The sequence below is a fragment of the Prionailurus viverrinus genome, chromosome E2 (genome assembly GCF_022837055.1).
Source record: "Prionailurus viverrinus isolate Anna chromosome E2, UM_Priviv_1.0, whole genome shotgun sequence".
In the NCBI taxonomy this organism is placed as follows: Eukaryota; Metazoa; Chordata; class Mammalia; order Carnivora; family Felidae; genus Prionailurus; species Prionailurus viverrinus.
In genome coordinates, this window is record NC_062575.1 from 48,583,916 (window position 1) to 48,606,134 (window position 22,219).

At 49.1% G+C, this 22,219-nt stretch overlaps 2 protein-coding genes across 3 annotated transcripts in view; one reads left to right on the plus strand and one right to left on the minus strand.

Annotated features, from left to right (window-relative positions):
* Window positions 1–822: 822 nt before the first annotated feature.
* BLVRB (biliverdin reductase B) lies at window positions 823–21,541 on the minus strand. Of its 2 annotated transcripts, XM_047835547.1 has the most exons (6): window positions 21,529–21,541; window positions 15,950–16,108; window positions 6,308–6,472; window positions 6,082–6,171; window positions 4,587–4,715; window positions 823–1,077 (listed from the first exon to the last, which is right to left on the minus strand). In XM_047835547.1, exons 2-6 carry the CDS (start codon window positions 16,026–16,028, stop codon window positions 920–922), a joined length of 621 nt encoding a protein of 206 aa, XP_047691503.1. In that variant the 5' UTR covers window positions 16,029–16,108; window positions 21,529–21,541; the 3' UTR covers window positions 823–919. The 2 variants fall into 2 exon arrangements, with proteins under 2 accessions (XP_047691503.1, XP_047691504.1); XM_047835548.1 differs by lacking the exon at window positions 6,082–6,171.
* SPTBN4 (spectrin beta, non-erythrocytic 4) overlaps window positions 17,515–22,219 on the plus strand; it is a 77,124-nt gene continuing 72,419 nt past the window's right edge. Inside the window, exons 1-2 of the mRNA XM_047835521.1 lie at window positions 17,515–17,636; window positions 20,507–20,693. Coding sequence (XP_047691477.1) covers window positions 20,522–20,693 — 172 coding nt within the window. The 5' untranslated portion in view covers window positions 17,515–17,636; window positions 20,507–20,521. The remainder of the gene's footprint in view (window positions 17,637–20,506; window positions 20,694–22,219) is intronic.

The window sequence follows — 22,219 nt, forward strand, 5'->3', positions numbered from 1 at the left end:
TGGGGGAGGCTGTGAAGTGGGGACAGAGGAGTGGCTCACTCAAACCTGCAAAAGGTGTCTCTGGGCAACATGGGCAGGGGACAGTAGATTCCAAAGAGGGACATGATTAGGAAGGGGTCATTCTCCCCCCCTCCCCCAATCCTGCCCCTCTTCCAGAGGCCCCATCTCAGAGTGGCCTCACTGTAACTCCATCTCTAGGTTCCAGTCCCATGAAGCCTGGATGCCTCTCTCCCCTCCATCATGGACTGTCCAACTCCACTCACCTCCACTCTCTTGCCCCTGTCAAGGCCTCTGTCTTGGTGCCCTGGGGCTCTAGCCTCCACTCTTGCACGCCTCCGATCCACATTCACACAGCAGTCAAGGGCAGCTTTATAAAACATAAACTTGACTGTGCCCCTTTCCACCTCTCTCCTGCTCCCCTCCTAGCACAGAACCTTAGAATGAAGCTCAAGCTTTTTACAATGATTCTGCACAATTTAGCTTCCATATAACAGCCTCTTGGGGCTGACCACTCCTCCCCTCCGAGCCAAGTATTATTAACTTGTTTGCTCCTGGAGCTGGCTTAGGTAGTTTCCTAAGCCCTCTGGACTTCCTCCTTCAGAGCCCTGGCCACTCTGGGTGGTCACTGTCACGGGCAAGGGTGTCTTCCTCACTGGACTGTGAGATCTGTGAAGGGAGGGTCACCGCCTGGGTCCTCATAGTCCTCACCTGGTCTCCAGCACAGGGCCAGATGAAGAAATGAAGGAAAATCTTACACAGAGGCAGATAGAGACACCGAATCAGCCAGACAAAGCCAGACAGAGGAAGAGTCAGAGTCGGGTCTTCTAGAATAACGTGAAGCTCTGGGCTCAAGATTTATTGCTCCTTTCCTCTGTTCTCCATTTCTCAGAACGCTGTCCTCCTGGATGCGGTCAGATCCCTAGTCGTACTGGTGGGAGGGGTAGGTACTGTGTCCGTCGTATTTATCAGTGGTGAGACAGCTCAGCATGAAGTGGCCCAGGTCGTGTTTGGAGATGACCCTTGAGGGGCCTCGTCCATCCAGGGTCACTGAGTAGGCCCCAGTCAGTGGCTGGTCTCCTGCAAGGTAAAGACACAGGAATGGGTGAAGCAGATGCCCCTTCCCCTTCCTACAACACGTCATCATTCCAGGGGCCTTACAGTGTGCCCAGCCCAGAGGGTATAGGAGTCAACCACGTATGAAACCCTTCCCACGAGCAGGACGCTAATCTATACCCCTAACTTCATTCATTCAATAAATCCTTATCGATGGCCTCCTATATGTCAGGTGCTGGGCACCTAGCAAGGCAAAAACCGGACAAGAACCCTTGCCCTTTGCATGCAATCATTCCCTAGGAAAAGGCAACAGATAAGAAAGTAAAATAGACAATGTGTTACATGGAGAAAAAGCAGAGAATAGCCTAGGGGCTATTATTAACTTTTATTTTACAGATGGGCAAACTGAATCTGTGAGATTACTTTGAAGTTACTTCCCAGGGTTGCAAAGGGTGACTTCCGAGCAGCAAGAGCTAGATTTGCTCTGGGTCCTTCCGTTTGGAGGCATAACTTGGCTGTTAGGAGGGCATCTGTTGGCTGCATTATGACAGTGACCAACTTCACTTAGGGGTTGAATGCAGCTACCAGTGCAGGGACAGCCTGGAATCATGTGCAGTAAGAAACACACACCCTCACCCAAGTGGCATTCCTGACAACAATGTTTCATCTGAGTCTGGGAGAAAACAAGCAGAGAAATCCAGAAGATGGGATATTTAGAAAGAGACCTGGCTGAGTCAATTTTATGAGACATATTTTTAATTTTTTTAATGCGTATTTATTTTTGAGAGAGAGAGAGAGAGAGCAAGTGGGGGAGGAGCAGAGACAGAGGGAGACAGGATCCGAAGCGGGCTCTGTGCTGATAGCACACAGCTTGATGTGGGGCTCGAACTCATGAACCATATATATATAGAGAGAGAGAGAGAGAGACAGAGACAGAGGGAGAGGGAGAGGGGAATCCCAACCAGGCTCTTTGCTGTCAGCCCAGGGCCTGACATGGGGCTCAATCCCATGAATCATGAGACCATGGGGAACCAACCAAGCATCAGATGCTTAACCAACTGAGTCACTCAGGCACCCCTAAAAATTTTATTTTCAAGTAACCTCTACGCCCAACATGGGGCTCAAACCCACGACCCCAAGATCAAGGGTCACAGCTCTTCTGACTGAGCCAGCCAGGCTCCCCAATATTTTTTAACAATTGGAAAATTTTAAATATGGAATGGACCCTAAATGATATGGTAGAGTTCATGTCCATTCCCTTCATGCAACAATGGTATTGTGGATCATTCCCAAAGATACCTCTTTTGGGGGGATGCCTATCAAAGTTCTAGGAGTGAAATGTGATGATGTTTGCAACTTATTCTCAAGTGGTTCATTTTCGCCAAAAAAATTTTTTTAAATATATATGTATTTTATATATATGCACAAATACTATAAAAAATACATACTACACATGTATTCACATATACACAGTAGGTGCGTGCACAAAAGGTAAAGCAAGCGACAGAATGGTAATTGAATCTAGATGAAGGGTTTAGGGGTCTTCATAAATCTTAATGTCTTCAACTTTTCTGGAGGTTTCGAAGTTTTTACACACATACTACAAAAACAAAAACAAAAACAAAACCTACCTCAAAAAAGGTATTCTGTGTTAAATAACGTTTAGGCATGATGTCTCTGGGTTTCACTTCAAACCCCAGAGGTCAGGAAGTAAAATTATGAGCCCTGTTCAGAGAGGAGAAAACTGAGGCACAGAAGCCCCGGGCCTGAAGTCCACACAGTGCTGGGGCTGGGATTTTCACCCAGTTTCTCCATCATGCAGCCCCCGCCGCCGATTCAAAGCTTAGGATTCTGGTCCCCACAGGGCCCTGAACGGAGCCTAAGCACTGAGCCTTATTTGAACCTCTAGAAGGCGCACAGACCTTCTCTTGTCAGGGATCCCAGGAGCCAGAGGGCAAAGCAGAGCTGCTCTTGCAGCGAAACAGGCAAATGTGAGGCAGATACAAGTGCCCAGCCTTTGGGCCTTGGTGTTCCCGATCCCTCACCCCAATCCTCCTTTGCCCTGGACGCTCACCGGCCTCTCCCTCGCTGCACAAAGCCATCTCTTTAGAGAGTCAGTGCTCCATAAACACCTCCTCATGTCTCCCTTCTCTGTGCTTTATCCTTTCTTCAGTCCCCACAGCATACCTAACAGTAATATCGAGTTTCCTGTCTCCCCTGCTAGAAATGCAAACCTCGTGAGAGCAGACTGTGTCACCAGTGCCTGGAAGGGTACATACTCCATATGCAAAAGACATTTGTTGAATGAATGAATGAATGAATGAATGAATGAATTCATTCATTCATTCCTTCCTTCCTCCCTGTGTCTGGCTCTGTGTCTCTCCCAAGGTGGATTCCAGCCCTGGGAGAAGAAAAGAGGGTGTAGGTGTGGTTTACTGATTCTTTCCACAACGGCACCCTGAAATGTGGTTCACCAGACAGATATTTACTGAACATCTACCTTATGCCAAGCCCTGTTCTGGGCACTAGGAACACAGCTGTGATCAAAACAAGACAAAATCTGTGCCTCCAAAGAGTTGGCATTCTACAGACAGAGACACACTCTAAATAAGATAAAGAAAGGAGGGGTGCCTGGGTGGCCTAGTCGGTTAAGCATCTGACTTCAGCTCAGGTCATGATCTCATGGTTCGCATTGGGTTCTCTGCTGTCAAGGGCAGAGCATGCTTCAGATTCTCTGTTCCCCTTTCTCCCCTCCCCTGCTCATGCGTGCGTGCTCTCTCTCTCAAAGATAAATAAACATTAAAAAAGAAAGAGAGAGAGGGGGTTGCCTGGACGGTTTAGTTGGTTAAGCGTTCAACTTCAGCTCAGGTCATCATGGTTGGTGGGTTCGAGCCCCACATCTGGCTCTCTGTCAGCGCAGAGCCGCCTTCAGATTCTTTCTCTCTCTCTGCCCCTCTCCCCCCTCTAAAATAAAGAAACATTAAAAAAAATTTTTTTTAAGATAAAGAAAGGAACGATATGTGTGGTAAAAGGTGAATCCCCCTCCCTTGAATATGGGCTAGCCCCAGTAACTCCCTTCTAATAATAATACTAAAGAAGGGCTGGGGCACTTGGGTGGCTCAGTAGGTTAAACTTCCGACTTCAGCTCAGGTTTTGATCTCACAGCTCGTGAGTTCGAGCCCCGCGTCGGGCTCTGTGCTGACAGCTCAGAGCCTGGAGCCTGCCTCGGATTCTGTGTCTCCCTCTCTGTCTGCCCCTCCCCTGCTTGTGCTCTCTCTCAAAAATAAATAAACTTTAAAAAAAAATACTAAATAAGGGTTGTTCTACATTTCTAAATTTGGGATGGTTGGTCAAACAGAGGTAATGGAAAAGGGTATCAGAAAGGAGATAAAATCAAGCAGGAAAGAGGATAGAAAGTGCAGGGGGAGGGTTTGCAATTTTACACTGGCCAGGGAAGGCCTGGCAGATCTCACCATCTGATGGGAGGGGAGAGGCTGGTGGCAACCCTGCCCCCAGGTCCCAGCCCCACTCACCTATGTGTGGCGGCATCACGGCCACGTACTTCAGGCCTGACTCCTGCAGCACCTTGTGCATCCGGATGTGGTCATCGGTCACATCCTGCAGTCGCGGGGGCACCTTGGTCGGGTCCCATAGCAGGAAGGCTGGGGAGACACAAAGCAGGGTAAGCCAGGGCTTGAGGACAGCCTGGCCAGGCCCACAGCCCGCTGGTCATATGCCAGGACAAAACCCTGCAGGGGCTCCCCACTGCCTTCCAGTTGTCCCGGCTTTCCGTCTTTCTCACAGCCACGTAAGGGTTGACCTCCTCTCTCCCTACCTCTTCCTGTCCACTTACCTCCTGTCTGGGTCATGACAGCAGCCTCCTCCCTGGTCTGCCTACCCCTGCCCCCACACCCTGCCCCCTGCAAGCAGCCAGACAGGGCCTGTGCACCCCCAGAGGGTCAGAGTTCATCTGTGGCTCAGCCACATTCGCGGTAAAAGCAGAGTCCCCGTCAGAGCCCACAAGGCCCCACCAGACCTGGCTCCGTTAGCCCCCTGACCTGAGCACCCAACACTCTCCCTTTCACTCACTCTGCCCGCGCCACGCTCCTGCCTCTGAGCCTTCGCAACTGTGGATCCCTCTGCCCTCCCTCAGGTCGCTTCCTTCCTGGGGAGGATGAAGCACAGAGGCAAGGCGCGGAGACCGTGGAGACAGACAGCCTGGTTTCACAGCCTGGTCTGCCAGCCCCAAGCTGTGTGAATGCAGGGCAGCCAGTGGGCCTCCCCGTGCCTCCACTCCCTTCCATACAAGGGAGGCATAAAAACAGCTACTATTAACTGAGCACCTACTATGTGCCGCTAGGAGTATAAATACTCAGAATTTTGTGATGACCAAGTGGCACTCATCCCTAAGGTACTCATACGGTGCTTAGCACACAGGAGGTGCTCAGTGAATGCTGTTAGCATTCACTGCTCCCGTTATGCACCCTGTACCCTGTCTTTTGGATTATGCAAGGCAACCATTTGTTTCACGTCCTTCTCCTCATAAATTGGGAGCTCTGTGAAGGTAGAGACCTGGTGTGTGGATCACGGCTCTGTCATTTCCTATAGGAGGCTCTCCCTGCCCCTCTCTCGGGCTGGCTGGGTCAGGTGCCTCCTCTGGGCTTCCGTAGTCCTTTAGGACTCTCCTGTTCTCGCCCTGACCCTCTGCCTGTGCCCCTTCATCTCGGCCCTGGCTACTCTGGCCTGTCCCACTGTGTGTGATGATGGGTCTCTTTACCACTTCCCTCCCATCTGTGAGACCCATGAGTACAGCGCCCAGGGCTATATTGGTCACCACTGTGTCCCCAGCATCACCCGGCAAGGTTCGTGCACACAGTTGGTGCTCAATAAATGCACAGTAACTTGGGATGGCTCCAATGGCAACTTGCATTGGCTCCTTGCATTTGGATGGCTCCAAAGCTCCTTGGCTGCCTGTCTAGTACCTACCCCCCCACCCTTCAGCCCCATCCCTATGATCCCACCACCCACCCGAGGTGCAGGCCACGACCTTGTTCACACCATGGGCCTTCATGGCCACCACAATGTTCCGGGCGCCCTCGGACATAACTGTAGTAGGACCTTAGAGAGGACAGAGAGTGGCTGTCACTAGCAGGTGGCGGTGGTGGTGGGGGTGGCAGGGGTGGGGCCGGGGGCGGGGGTGGCGCTGGGGGCCGAGGTGCAGGGGTGGGCCGTGGGCAGAGAGGGGGCTCAGTACTGAGATCATTGCGGGTGCCCAGCAGCACGATGATGGCATCCTGCCCAGCCACGGTCTTGTCTACATCGGCCGCATGCAGAACGTCACCCACTACCACGTGGGCTGGCTGGGGCCCCTCTGGGGGCAGCCTGGAGGCATCCCGCACCAGCACTGTCACCTCATAACCTGTGGGCAAAGAAGGGCAGAGAAGCAGGTCAGTAGGCTTGTGGGCTGCCACTCCCAGGCTCCACGGGCTGGGTCCCGGAGGGTGCCACGAACCCCCAAATCCATCCCCTAGGTCCCTTGTTATGGGGAAGTGGTCTTCACACATTTTTTAAAGATTTACTTATTTATATTTATTTTTAATTAAAAAATTTTTAATGTTTATTCATTTTTTGAGAGAGAGAGAAAGACAGAGCGTGAGTGGGGGAGGGGTAGAGAGAGAGGGAGACACAGAATCCAAAGGAGGCTCCAGGCTTTGAGCTGTCAGCACAGAGCCCGACATGGGGCTTGAACCCATGAACCATGAGGCCATGACCTGGGCCAAAATCAGCACTTAACTGACTGAGCCACCTAGGCACCCCAAAGGTTTATTTATTTTTGAGAGAGAGAGAGAGAGAGAGAGAGAAAGTTGGGGAGGGGCAGAGAGAGAGAGGACAGAGGATCCAAAGCAGTGCTCAGTGCTGACAGCAGAGAGCCCGATGCAGGGTTTGAACTCACGTTCAGAACCGTGATATCATGACCTGAGCTAAAGTCAGACGCTCAACCCGCTGAGCCACACAGGCACCCCAGTCTTCAAATATTTTTGCTGACATACTCACAGTTGACATTTAGCTGGTTGTTAAAATAGGACAATACCTTCATGCCCGTTTATAAATAACCTGCCCTGATGCCTCCAAGGGCCTCCCCCAGAACTGCCCAGACTTCTCCACCCTCCAGCAACTAAAGGGTTAAAGCCTGGCATCACACCGGTCTATGCCCCCCATCCATGGAGGAAAATGAGGTACAGAGGAAAACATGAGTTCCCCAAAGGTTGCCCAATGCTGGGATTGGTCCCCAGGCTGACTTCTGAAGGGCAGGGCCCTAAGTGGTCATTCAAGATTTTGAACATCGTCTTGGTATGTCCAGTCCCAAAGAATTTTGAGTAACTGTGTCTCCACACATACACACCTATTTTAAAGTTCACAACCAACAGTGGCTCAGTCGGTTAAGCGTCCAACTTCAGCTCAGGTCGTGATCTCACAGTTTGTGGATTCAAGCCCCGAGTCAGGCTCTGTGCTGACAATGCGAGCCTGGAGCCTGCTGCAGATTTTGTGTCTTCCTCTCTCTCTGCCCCTCCGCTGCTCACACTCTGTCTCTCTCTCAAAAATAAGCATTAATTTTTTTTTTTTTTTTTAATAAAATAGGGGTCTGGGTGGTTCAATCAGTTAAGTGTCCGACTTCGGCTCAGGTCATGATGTCACGGTTCGTGAGTTCGAGCCCCGCGTCGGGCTCTGTGCTGACAGCTCAGAACCTGGAGCCTGTTTCGGATTCTGTGTCTCCCTCTCTCTCTGTACCTCCCCCGCTCACACTCTGTCTCTGTCTCTGTCTCTCTCTTTCTCTCTCTCTCTCTCTCTCAAAAAATCAATAAACATTAAAAAAATTTTTTTTTAATAAATAAAATAAGTTCACAGCCAACATATTTCTTCCTTTGTTCTAAACAATGGCAAAGGTTGTTAATGTTTGGGTGTATGGACATGATGTTATTTAAAAAATTATTAATTGTGGTCTCTGTTATGGACTAAATGTTTGTGCCCTACCCCCCTAAATTTATATGCCAAAGCTCTAGCCTCCAATGTGATGGTATTTGGAGATGGAGCCTTTGGGAGGTAATTAGGTTTTGATGAGCTCATGAGGGTGGAGACCCCATGATGGGATTTGTGTCTTTATAAGAGGAAGAGAGACCAGAGCTCTCTGGCCACTATGTGAGGATCCAGCAAGAAGGCAGCTGTCTGCAACCCAGGAAGAGGGCCCTCACCGGAAGCCAAGTCTATTAATACCTTATCTTGGACTTTGGAGCCACCGGAACTATGAGAAATAAATACCTATTGTACACCACCAGTCTATGGAATTTTGTCATAGCAACCAGAGCTGACTAAGACAGCTTCTAAACATCATTCTTGTGATAAAGGAACCAGAGCTCCTTAGAGAAAGGGCAAGATGAGGCTGGAATGTCTTGTAGTGCTGGTAAGGCAATGCTTAAAGAATGATGAGGCTATATTGAAAGGACACAGAAGTCACTTTTATAAATTTATTTTTAAGTTTATTTATTTTGAGGGAGAGAGAGAGACAGAGTGTGAGCAGGGGAAGGGCAGAGAGAAAGGGAGACAAAGAATCCAAAGTAGGCTCCAAGCTCTGAGCTATGAGCACAGAGCCTGACATGGGGCTCGAACTCACGAACCATAAGATCATGAACTGAGCTGAAGTCGGACGCTTAATCAACTGAGCCACCGAGCCGCCCCTGAAAGGACACAGAAGCCACTTGAAGGCGTTCTCGTTGGAAAAATCAGGGACAATATGATTTGTCCAAAAGAATACTGACAAAGAGGGATGCCTGGGTGGCTCAGTCAGTTAAGCATCCAGCTTCTGCTCAGTTCATGATCTCACAGTTGGTGAGCTTGAGGCCTGCATCAGGTGAGTTTGTGCCCCGCTTGGGCTCCGCGCTGACAGTGGGGAGCCTTCATGGGATTCTCTGCCCCTTGCTCACTCATGCTCTCTCTCTCTTTCTCTCTCAAAAATAAATAAATAAAATTTAAAAAATGGTTAAGTTGGTAAATAAAAAAAAATTGACAAAAAATTTAAACACATCAAGTATTTAAAAATCTGTGAGTTCAGAATGGTACTAACAAAGAAACCTCATTAGTCATCACCAACAGCTACCAGAGGGTTAGTTCATTATCCAGAAAATGATAAAAGAAAAGGAAAAACAACAAGCAAAATTGTTCCATTTCTCTTGACAGCTATCATGTATTTCAAAAACAAGTGATGGGAGATTTGAACACTCTGGGGCAATGATGATGAAAATAATGATAAACAGTGCGCCTGGGTGGTGGCTCAGTCCGTTAGGCGTCCGACTTCAGCTCAGGTCATGATCTCACGGCTGGTGAGTTCGAGCCCCGAGTCAGGCTCTGTGCTGACATCACAGAGCCTGGAGCCTGCTTCGGATTCGGTGTCTCCCTCTCTCTCTGTCCCTGCCCCGCTCGTGTTCTGTCTCTCTCTCAGAAATAAATAAATATTTTAAAAAATTGTTTTAAGAAAATAATAAATAAAATTTATGCAATACTCACTATATGTGTTTGACATATGTTTTACCCATTTAATGCTCAAAGTAACCCTGGGTTTGAATTGCAGCCACACCATCAGCTAGCTGTGTGATAATGGGCCAGTCACATAATCTCTCTTGGCCTTAGGGCCTTCATCTATAAGGCGACACTGATAATAGTCTCTACCTCACAGGGTTAATGTGGGTTTAAATAATACATCTAAAGGTTTAATGTAGTCAGTTGATTTTTGACAATGATGCCCAGACAATTCTGTGGGGAAAGAATAGTCTTTTCAACAAACGGTACTGGGATAACTGGACATCCACATGTGAAATAATGAAGTCGGATCCCTACCTCACACTGTATATGAAAACTAACTCAAAATGATCAAAGACCTAAATGTTAGAGCTGAAACTATTTAAAAAATCTTAGAGGGGCACGTGGGTGGCTCAGTCGGTTGGGCGTCCGACTTCGGCTCAGGTCATGGTCTCATGATTTGTGAGTTAGAACCCCACGTCGGGCTCTGTGCTGACAGCTCGGAGCCTGGAGCCTGCTTCAGATTCTGTGTCTCCCCCTCTCTCTGCCCCTCCCATGCTCATGCTCTGTCTCTCTCTGTCTCTCAATAATAAATAAACATAGGGGCGCCTGGGTGGCGCAGTCGGTTAAGCGTCCGACTTCAGCCAGGTCACGATCTCGCGGTCCGTGAGTTCGAGACCCGCATCAGGCTCCGGGCTGATGGCTCGGAGCCTGGAGCCTGTTTCCGATTCTGTGTCTCCCTCTCTCTCTGCCCCTCCCCCGTTCATGCTCTGTCTCTCTCTGTCCCAAAAATAAATAAACATTGAAAAAAAAATTAAAAAAAAAATAAATAAACATTAAAAAATTAAAAATAAATAAATAAACAATCTTAGGAAAAAACAGGTATACATCTTTGTGACTTTGGATTAGGCAACAGTTTCTTAGCCATGATATCGAAAACACAAGCAGCAAAAGCCTGGAAGCTGCTTCAGGTTCTGTGTCTCCCTCTCTCTCTCTCTCTCTCAAAAATAAACATTAAAAAAAAAAAAAAGAAAATGAAAAGAGAATCAATAGAAGGGGAGGAAACTTTTGCAAATCATACATCTGATAAAGGGCTTGTATTTAGAATACATAAAGGACTCCTACCACTCGATAATAAAAAGATAAAACCCAATTAAAAATTGGGCAAAACATATGAACAGAGACTTCTCCAAGGAAGATACACACGTGGCCCATAAATACATGAAAAGATCCTCAGCATCATCAGTCATCGGGGGAAATGCAAATCAAAACCACAAAGAGATACAACGTCACACCCACTAGAATGGCTATGATAAAAAAGACATTAAATGCTGGTACACATGTGGAGAAGCTGAAAGTCTCATATGCTACTGATGGGTGTGCTGGATGATGCAGCTAGCTGCTTTGGAAAACATTCTGGTAGTTAGTTCCTCAAAAGGATAAACATGAAGTTAGCACATGACTCAGCCTTTCCACTCCTAGGTATATGTCCAAGGGAAATGAAGACACATGTTCATACAAAAACTTGCACATGATTCCATCGAGGCATTATTCATAATAGCCCCAAATGGAAACAACCCAGACGTCCTCCATGGACTGCATGGATAAAATGAAAATGAAACCCGGTCTACCCATCCAATGTACATAATAGTACTGGGCAATAAAAAGAGAAAATGACAGACTGATACGTGCTCCAACACGGACACCCCTTGAAACAATGTTTTTTGCTAAGTGAAAGAAGCCGGTGGAAGCCAGTGACAAAGAACAATGTGATGTATGATTCCATTTACATGAAATGTCTGGAACAGGCAAATAGGTACAAAAAGAAAGGAGATGAGCGGTTGTAGACAGCTGGGGGAGGGGTTAAGAAGGAAAACAGAGGGGGTGACTCCTAGGGATTTCTTTTTGGGGTGATGAAAATGTTCCAAATTAATTGCGATGGTGTTTGCACGTTCTGTGAATAGGCCGAAAGCACTAAGTTGTGTACTTTGAGTGGGTGAATTATATGGCATGTGAATTAAATCTTAATAAAGGTGTTTTAAAAAGCATAGAACTGAAACAAACAAATGAAAAGTTGAGGGGGGTGCCTGGCACAGAAAGGGGCGGTATGTGGGGCTGGCTGTTACTATACTTTTTAATCATCTCACAAGGTTATTTCCTGTCCTGGTTTAGTCCTCCTTGGGCTCCCGGCCCCTGTCTCACCCCCTCCCATCCATACTCCACATGGCAGTCAGACAGAGCTTTCCACAGTTGTACTGGAGTGCCCTCCAGCTCATATCCCTCCCATGATCCCCTCAGTGCCTGGACATAAAGTCTATGCTCCTCATGACAGCCTTCCAGTCCCTCGGGGTCTGGCCTCCCCTCTCCAGCCTGTGCTGAAGCCACTACCCTCTTAACTCACTGTACTTTTTTAAGTTCTTCAAATGCATCATGGTTTCCTGCCTCCTGGCCTTTGCACATGCTGTTCCCTCAGCCAGAAGCACCCTTGATCCTTTCCCCAAGCCCCCAGCTGCTTGTGTTTCCTCTGTCACTGTCTTACTTATGCTGCCCTAGAGTAAATAATGGTCCTGCAGTTCCAGGGACGTTGTCATATTCGTCACCATCTCCCTGATGTTTTATAAACACAAAAGCACAGGGGTGGATATACACACAATATAAACACAAAAGCACAGGCTTTACTGCCCCATGGACCTGGGTTCAAACTCCAGCTCTACCAGTAAGTGGCTGAGGAACCACAGGGAACACGTTCCCTGGTTGGACCCCAGTCTCCTCTCTAAAGTGAAAATGAGAATTCCCAGTGTCCCCATCCTGCGTGACCACCTTTCAGAAGGGAATGGCTGTCCTCGCACACATCAGGGAGCAGTGGAAACTTTCAGGGTGCCAGTGTGGGCATCGGTTAACTACCAATGGTTACAACGGACCCTAGTAAATTGTGAGCATTCTGAGGGAGAAAAATGTTCTCATGGAGAGTGAGAGCTCTGACACATGCTCAGTACAAGGGTGCCCATTAGTGTTATATTATTGCTGATTAATGACATTTATTGAGAACCTCTTATATGCCAAGTGCTGTGCTAAGCTCTTTCCATAGATGAATGGTATTTTTTTTCCAAAAAATTAAAAAAAAATGTTTATTTATTTTGAGAGAGAGAGAACATGAATGAGCGGGGGAGGGGCAGAGAGAGAGAGGGGGAGACAGAGAATCTCAAGCAGGCTCTGCTCTGTCAGCACAGAGCTTGATGCGGGGCTCAATCTCACAAACTGTGAGATCATGACCTGAGCCAAAAATCAAGAGTCAGCTGCTTAACTGACTGAGCCACCCAGGCGCCCCTTTTTCCAAAAAAATTTTTTTAAACAACCCATATTTAAATGTAAATTTCAATAGCCACATGTAACTAGTGGCTACCATATCAAACAGCATTGTTTTAGAATTCACAGATTTGGGGGGCGCCTGGGTGGCTCAGTCGGTTGGGCGTCTGACTTTGGCTCTGGTCGTGATCTCACTGTTCATGGTTTTGAGGCCCTCATGGGGTTCTCTGCTGTCAGTGTAGAGCCTGCTTTGGATCCCCTGTTCTCCCTCTCTCTGCCCTTCCTCTGCTCATGCTTGCTCTCTCTCAAAAACAAATGAACATTAAAAAAAAAGAATTCACATATTTTACCCTTTAGAAAAAACAAGAGCATGGGGCGCCTGGGTGGCACAGTCGGTTAAGCGTCCGACTTCAGCCAGGTCACGATCTCGCGGTCCGAGAGTTCAAGCCCCGAGTCAGGCTCTGGGCTGATGGCTCGGAGCCTGGAGCCTGTTTCCGATTCTGTGTCTCCCTCTCTCTCTGCCCCTCCCCCCTTCATGCTCTGTCTCTCTCTGTCCCAAAAATAAATAAACGTTGAAAAAAAAAGAAAAAACAAGAGCATTGGTAAGGTACTTCCACACTTTTTTTTTTTTTTTACAAATCCCTAACTTTATCTTTTTCTCTTAAATTTTTTAAAAAAGAAATTCTATTGTATATGAAAGTTGGAAGACGTCATTTCTCATGTTTGCTTTTGCTTTATCTTATATATTATCTATGTATCTATATATGTATAATATATAACATATGTAATTATATATGTGTGTATATAAACACACACACACACGCACACACATACAACATACGCATAAAGTTTTTTCCTAACTATTTGAGAGTAAGTTGCAGAGATCATGCCCCTTTTAAAATTTTTGATCTCAACCCTCAGTCCAAAACAGATTTCCATGCCTATCCCAGCATATACAACTCCATGCATATATAATTGAAAGAAGTTTCATAAAACCAATATTTAACCTATGATATACTGACACCTTTATAACCAATTAAATGTATTTCAGAACTATGACCCACAGTTTGAAAAGCACCAGATTGCAGCAATCCTAAAAGATATCATTATATGCCCCTTTTGAAGATGGGGGAATTGAGACCATTTTAGGTTAACTGAGCCAAGTTCACACAGCTATGAGTTCACTCAGCCAAAAGAGGGCTTATTGAATTACCAACTATGTATTGGTCATGGTTCTTAGCATTTTCCACATATTATCTCATTTAATCATTGCAAGCACCCCAGAGCAAGCAATACTAGTTTTCTTCTAAGAAAATTTTTTGGTTGGGGGCGGGGGGGCGCCTGGATGGCTCAGTCGTTTAAGAATCCGACTTTGGCTGGGGTTCGTGGGTTCGAGCCCCGAGTCAGGCTCTGTGCTGACAGCTCAGAGCCTGGAGCCTGCTTCAGATTCTGTGTCTCCCTCTCTCTCTGTCCCTCCCCTGCTCTCTCTCTCTTTCAAAAATAAACATTTAAAAAATTTAAAAAAAAAATTTTTTTAAGTAATCTCTATATCCAGTGTGGGGTTTGAACTCATGACCCTGAGATCAGGAGTTGCACGCTCTACTGACTGTGCCAGCCAGGCACCCAAGTGCTACTAGTTGTATCCCCACTTTCCAGCTGTCTAGGTACACAGACGACAAGGCGTTCGTCGATGTAGGTGGTGAGTGGCAGAGCTGGGATGTGAAGGCGGGCAGGCTGGCACCAGCCTATAGAATCAGTGAGGTAAATAAAAAGCCAGCTCAGTCAGGCTCCTCTTTTCCTGCTGGAGACAGTGAGGCTCAGAGGCTCAATGTGGCTCTGAAGAGACTTGTCAGAGCCACCCTGAGATGGCAGGGCCTCCCCTCGGCCTCAGCTCTCAATTCCCTGGGGTGCAGTCCCAGTTGTGACCAGCAGGGTGGACAAGTGGAATTCAGCAGAATTCAGGATAAAGGGTAAGGTAGTAACATGGGAATCTGGGTCCTCAGGGTGACTCAGCACCTTTCAACTTCTCCCTCTTACTTCCTCCCCGAGAAATAGTTATCAGCAAATTTCTTTCTCCCCTCCCCACAAATCAAGATCCTCACCGAGTCTTCCTGGAGAGGGAGAGAGCAGTGGGCCTGATGAGGAACTGTCAGGCCAAGTCCCTCCAAGGGCTGGGCTAGGAGACAATAGAGAGTGGGATCCTCCACCCTTTTGGGGCACCCAGATAGTCAATATCTTCAGCGTCACTGAGGCCAGCGAGGGTGGGGCCTTATATCTGGAAGTCCCAGGCACCCCTGGGGGTTGGTGAAGTCTGGATGGTGGAGGCAGGGGAGGCCGCAGGACGTTATCCCCTTTCTCGGAGCAACTGAATTTGCAACTCTTACCCACTTTCCCAGGACCAGCGCCCAAGTCTTCACCTACGTCTCCATTATCCTCTTTCCATAACGTGCTCACAGCAACTGGCCACCCAGCCTTCTAAACTTCCAGCCTTGGTGCCCAGGCCACGAGCAAGTGCACTTTTGGCAGTTAAGAGCACAGGCCGGGTTCAAATCCCAGCACCACCACTTTCCACCTGTCTGATATCGGGCAAGTCACTCTCTGGGCCTTAGTTTTCTCATCTGTGAAGTGAGGTGATACTAGTACCCCCGCACATGAGCGCTGGGAGGATTTAACAGGGGGAAGAGCGGTAGGGGCTGGGAGGCAAGCCGTTGCCTGGCTTAGTAAGCCCTCGCTGGGTGTGCTAACAGCCACAACTACAACTACAGCATTTCATAAGAGCACTGTATTTAAACCTGTCACTGGAATTCCTCTGCCTCCCAGGGCCAATTCCTAGTCCTCAGACTCATAAAATTGGATCTCACGGCGTCCCCCATTTCTGTCCCCGTCGCCACCTGCTTTGCCCCTAGGTCACAAATCAAAGCACGGATGGCCCAACCAGCCTTGCCCGGGTCCCAGGATGCCCCTTCCTAATGAGGGGCATATACACCCCGTGACATCCCCCGCCCACCCCAGCTCATGCCTGCTTCCACCGCCTGCGCCAGGGTGGTGAGCCCGGTCCTGCCCGTGGCACCGAAGATGGCAATCTTCTTGACCTCCATTCTGCGGACTCGTAGGGGTGTGAGGCCACGGAGTTGCACGACGCGCGGGAACTGGCTGGCTGCTGGGCCTCCCTCTCGTCCTTCTCCTGCGGGAGGGACAGGGCGGGGCTGGCACCGAAGGCCACGCCTCAGCCTGCCTCTGGGCCCCAGGCTCAGGCCGAGGGGCGGGGCCAAACAGGCCACGCCTCTAGCCAGGAAGAACGCGGTGGGAGCGGCAGCAGTCTGCTCGCCTCCACCTGGCGTCCAGCACCGCCCCCTCCGCCTGCCACTTAGACTGGGAGGCGTGGCCGCATCTGGACCACTGGGAGGAACGTGGGCGGACCCGGTGCCCCGCCTCTGCGCTCTAGTCGGGGGCGGGGTGAGCTCGGGCCACGCCCACCGACCTCTCCTAGCTCACGCCCCCTCTCCTAAGGCCTGAGGCTGACCTGGGACCCACGCTGTGCCCCAAGACCTTTCGGAAGCTGCAAGGGGAGAAAATGAGGGAGGGTGGGACACTGTGTGTATATGTGCCCATGTGACTATGTGTGACTGAGTAGCCCCAAGGGAGAGCAAAATTGTGGATGACACCAGGCGCCATCCTCTGTGTAGCACTATGTTGCAGTATGAGACTGTGAGACATGTGGCAAACATTGATGCTGTTCTTTTGGGACCTTGTGGTGCCACTGTGGATGACACTGTGTCGGTCTGTGATGCTGTATGCATCCATGAAGCTGGGGGATGTGGTGTGGGACACGTGTGAGATGTGTTTTATGGGAGTGTATGACACCACATGTGACATGTAAGGATGTGTCACTGTGACCTTATCTGAGTGTGTGGCTGTGGGTGTTAACTGTTGTGATGCTGTTTGTGACCTCTTGGGACTGTATGATGTATGAGTGTATGACCCTGCAAGATGTGTGACAGGTGTAACAAGTTTGAGTGTGTAAAAAAGTGTGTGATACTGTGTGATTGTGAAGCTGTGCGTGACCCGTGAGCAGATGATACTCTTTGTGACCCCATGGGAGTGTGCGACAGTGCATGGCATACGCGTGCTTGTGTGTGACATGGTGTGGGTGGTGGCACTATTTGAGCGTGTCACTATGTGTGATGGTGTCGGGGACTGTGCCAGAGTGGGACCCCATGTGAGCGTGTGACTGCGTGTGAGTTTGAATGTTTGGCTCTGTGTGTCCCCGTGGGTGTGGGGGGGTGATACCGTGTGAGTGTGTGGCTGTGGGTAAATGTTTGCGACGCTGTATGTGACCCCGTGTGTGTGCGCGTGTGTGTGTGACAGTGTGGGAGTGTGTGACCCCGTGAGAGTGCGTGGCTGTGTGTGACGCTACCTCTGGCCCGGCGAGTGGCGTGGCTCGGTGTGTGACCGCGCGTGGGCCAGCGCCGCAGGCGGCCGAGGCGGCTGGCGGGAGGGGGTCCCGGGGGCGCGCCGAGCGCGGCGGCCGCGCGAGCGGGGGAGGCGCGGCGGCGGCGGCGGCGCATGCGGATCCGGTCGAGCGGCGGGGCCGGCGGGGCCGAGCGGAGCCGGGCCGGGTTGGGCCGGGCACCGGACGCCGCCAGTGAGGGCGGTCGGGCGCCGCGAGCAGCGGGGACGGCGGCACCGGCGGCCACGGGGCCCAGGTGAGTGGCTTTGGGTGATAGCCCCTCCCTGCAGCATGTCCCCACCTGCCCGAGAATCCCTCCCCCGCGCGCCGTGGGCATGGCCTGAGCCCCTAGGGTCTCCCGGGCTGGAGGAGGGGAAGGGTCCAGGGCAGAATGAGCCCCCACACCTCAACCCAGGCCAGCCTCCGCGCCATGCGTGAGTCTTCCTCCCGGGCCTTGTCCTTCCCAGGTCCCCTGCTTTTGAACAGTGACTAGACTGCAGGGAGAGAGAGGCGCGGCCTCGGAAGGGTTAAAGCATCGATATTTTTTTTTTTTCCCACCCCCAGCCTGGAGCCTTTGCTGGGGCCCTGGGACACCTCTTTCCACCTCCCCCATCTCCTTTGCCTCCCTTCCTTCTCCATTCAATCACATAATGGCCAGCGCTCTTCCCAGCCTGACAGAGAGCTCACCAAGTGCTAAGTGCCTCCCCATCCCCAAGTATTCTCCACCGAGGAAACAGTTGTGATCACCATTTAACAGGGAGGGAAACTGAGGTAGGGAGGCCAAGTTAAAGATGGGTTAAAGATGCAGCAAGAATAAAGCAGGGCTTGAACTCCTTTCTCTCTGACTCCAGCGCAGGCACTTTGATATGCTAAGATATGTGACCAGAGAGGATGAATAATGATAACAAGGACCATGTATCAAGGGCTTGCATGCACTAGATACAATATTTCCTGCACTATTAACTCATTTCATCTACAAACATCCCTAGAATATGGGCACTATTATTGCCATTTTACAGATGAACAAACTGAGGCCCAGAAAGAGGAAGTGACTGGCCAAGGTCACACAGGTGGTAAGTAGCCATGTGCCTACTTATAGCTTTCTGTAGAAAGAGAGAAGAATAACAGTGGATTTTGGAGTGTCCACTCGAAGGGACAATCTCTGCTACACTGACCAATACCCAGACCCTGCTTTCTTACAGTCTGGTGTGTTGTCAGCTGTTTGGGTCTTTGAGAAGGACATTGATCTCCTCACAGTTCCTTCCTTTTGTAGTCTCAGAATCAGGCCTGGGGGCCCAGAGGGAGGAGGAGAGGTATCCGAATGCCTCCCACCCTCTTTAATTTCATATTTGCAATCTGGCAAGTGTTCTAGAGCATAGCTCTGGATCAGACAATATGTCAGCTAGCTGTTGCCACAATAATGCTGCATAAGAAACCACCCCAAACTCAGTGTTTGAAAACATGGCGCCTTTATTTACCCATCAAGTCTGAGGTCAGGGACTTAGGCTGGGCTCAGCTGGACAGTTTTTCTGGTCTCAGTGGGGCTGATTCACGTGTTGGGTTGTGGGGTGGGGAGCGGTGCTGACTATTGGCTGCTTTAGCCGGCCTTGGCTTTAGTGACTGGGGCCTTAGGCCCAGCCTACCCTGAGAGTGTTTTTCTCACAGTCACAATCAAGCACAAACAAAAACATGCAAAGTCCTTTGAGTTTTAGGCTTAGAATTCAACAGCCCGTCCACTTAATTCTGTTGGTCAAAGCTAGTCATGTGCCCAAACCGGAAGTCAAGGTTGTGAGGGGAGGCTCTTCCACTTTTCCCTCCCTACATGGAACTCTCCAGAGTTCTATGGCAAAGGATGTGGTTATAAGGATGAAGAATTGGGGCCATTTAATGCAAATGTAGTACCTGTGTTTGAACTCTGGCTACCCACTAGCTTTGCGACCTTGGACCTTAGTTTCCTCCTCTATAATGTCTTTTTTTTTTAATCCTTTAAAGTTTGGGGCACCTGGGTGGCTCAATCTGTTAAGCATCCGACTTTGGTTCGGGTCATGATCTCCTAGTTGGTGAGTTCAAGCCCCACATCAGGGTCTGTGCTGACAGCTCACAGCCTGGAGCCTGCTTTAGATTCTGTGTCTCCTTCTCTCTCTGCCCCTCCCCTGCTCACACTCTGTCTGTCTGTCTCTCTCTCAACAAAAATAAATAAACATTATATTTTTTAAAGTTTATTTATAGGGGCACCTGGGTGGCTCAGTTGGTTAAGCGGCCGACTTCAGCTCAGGTCATGATCTTGTGGTCTGTGAGTTCGAGCCCTGCATCGGGCTCTGTGCTGACAGCTCAGAGCCTGGAGCCTGTTTCAGATTCTGTGTCTCCCTCTCTCTCTGACCCTCCCCCATTCATGCTCTGTCTCTCTCTGTCTCAAAAATAAATAAATGTTTAAAAAAAAAAAGTTAAAAAAAATAATAAAGTTTATTTATATATTTTTGAGGGACAGAGAGAGAGACAGAGAGAGAATCCCAAGCAGGCTCTGCACTGACAGTTCGATGTGGGGCTCGGACTCATGAACTGTGAGATCATGACCTGAGCCAAAATCAAGAGTCGGACACTTAACCCACTGAGCCACCCAGGTGCCCCAATGTCTTTTTTTTTTTTTAATGTTTATTTATTTATTTTGAGAGAGAGAGAGCGTGCATGCAAGCAGGGGAGGGGCAGAGAGAGGAAGAGAAAGAGAATCCCAAGCAGGCTCTGTGCTGACAGCACAGGGCCCGATGTGGGGCTCCTACGAACTGTGAGATCATGACCTGAGCTGAAGTCCAACACTTAACCGACTGAACCCCTCAAGAGCCCCTTCACTGCATTTTAGAGTTCTACTGATAAGTGTCATCCTTCTAACAATAATATAGGGACAATTTGCCCAGCCCGCGCCCTGCTCCAGGTGCTGAGCTGGGTGCTTTATCACACCCCTATGAAGTGGTCACAGTGAATATTATTGTCAGTAGTATTAGGTCCACTTTAAAGACAGGGAAACTGAGGGCGAGGGAGTGGACAGGACTCACAGACAGCAGCTGTTAGAAGTGGGACCTCTGAGCTCCGGACCTGTGTCTAGCCTAACCTGCCTCTGCTCCTCCCCAGGCCTCACCTTCCCCGATGGCACAGGTACCAGGGGAAGTGGACAACATGGAGGGCCTGCCGGCCCCTAACAACAACAATCCTGCAGCCCGCTGGGAGAGTCCGGATCGGGGCTGGGAACGGGAGCAGCCAGCAGCCGCCACAGCAGCCGCCTCCCTCTTTGAGTGCTCCAGGATCAAGGCCTTGGCAGGTACCTGGAAGAGGGCTGGGGTGGGAGGAGGGAAGGAGGAAAGGGAGGAGGTTGTTGGGGTGGTATCTGTGTACCTCAGAGCTTGAGAACCTTGATGGCCTGGAAGATGGGAAGAGAGTTACAGACCCTTTTCACTTGAATCTGTAGACCAACACTGTCCAATGGAACTTTCCACAGTGATGGGAAAATGTTCTTTATCTGTGATGTCCAATGTACTAACCACGAACCACTAGTACTTTTGGCTGTAAGCGCTTGAAATATGGCCAGTGCTTCGTGAGGGACCAAATTTTTCATTGTATTCAGTTTTAATTAATTTAAATTTAAGTAGCCATATGTGGCTTGTGGATACTGTATGGGGCAGTGCTGCCTTACAACCTTGAAAATGTATAGTCTCAGAAATGTGGGATTTTTGGGGCGCCTGGGTGGCTCAGTTTGGTTGAGCGTCGGACCTCAGCTCAGGTCAAGATCTCACAGTTTGTGAGTTCAAGCCCCACGTCAGGCTCTGTGCTGATAGCTCGGAGCCTGGAGTCTGCTTCGGATTCTGTGTCTCCGTCTCTCTCTGCCCCCCTTCTCATGCTCTCCCTCTCTCTATAAAAATAAACTTAAAAATTTTTTTTAAATAAAAAAAGAAATGTGGGATTTTATAAGCGTACTTCTTTAGAATCTCAAGATGCTGAAATATTGGATTTTTGGACCTTGGAATGTCATACTCCAAGATTCTTTGAAGTTGAGGCCTCTAGAAATAAGACTCTTAGAACACAGAACTTTATAATCATAGACCTTAGAAATTTTAATCATTGACTTCCTTGGATCTTAGACCCTTAGAAACTTAAACTCTAATACACATAGATCCTTAGGGCTTTATAATCCTAAACCTTTAGAATTTCAGAATAGAAATGTGGATCCTGAGAATTTTGAGATAGAATGAGTACATTTCCAGTTTTTAGCACTGAAACCCTCTGAAACCCTGGGGCCAACCAGGATGGTCGGTCACCCTACGTTGATGTTTTTGTTTTTGTTTTTTGTAAATTTTTTTAAAATTTTTTTCAACGTTTTTATTTATTTTTGGGACAGAGAGAGACAGAGCATGAATGGGGGAGGGGCAGAGAGAGAGGGAGACACAGAATCGGAAGCAGGCTCCAGGCTCTGAGCCATCAGCCCAGAGCCTGACACGGGGCTCGAACTCCCGGACCGCGAAATCGTGACCTGGCTGAAGTCGGACGCTTAACCGACTGCGCCACCCAGGCACCCCTGTTTTTTGTAAATTTTTAATGTCTATTTATTTTTGAGAGAGAGAGAGAGACAGAACATGAGTGGGGGAAGGGAAGAGAGAGAGGGAGACAGAATCCGAAGTAGGGCCCAAGCTCTGAGCTGTCAGCACAGAGGCCAATGTGGGGCTTGAACTCACAAACCTTGAGATCATGACCTGAACCATATAGTGATAGAATCTTAGAACCTAAGACCTTTGGAATTGTAGACCCTTGAGGCTTAGGACTTCATATTCAGAGAGGGCTTTAGAACCTCAG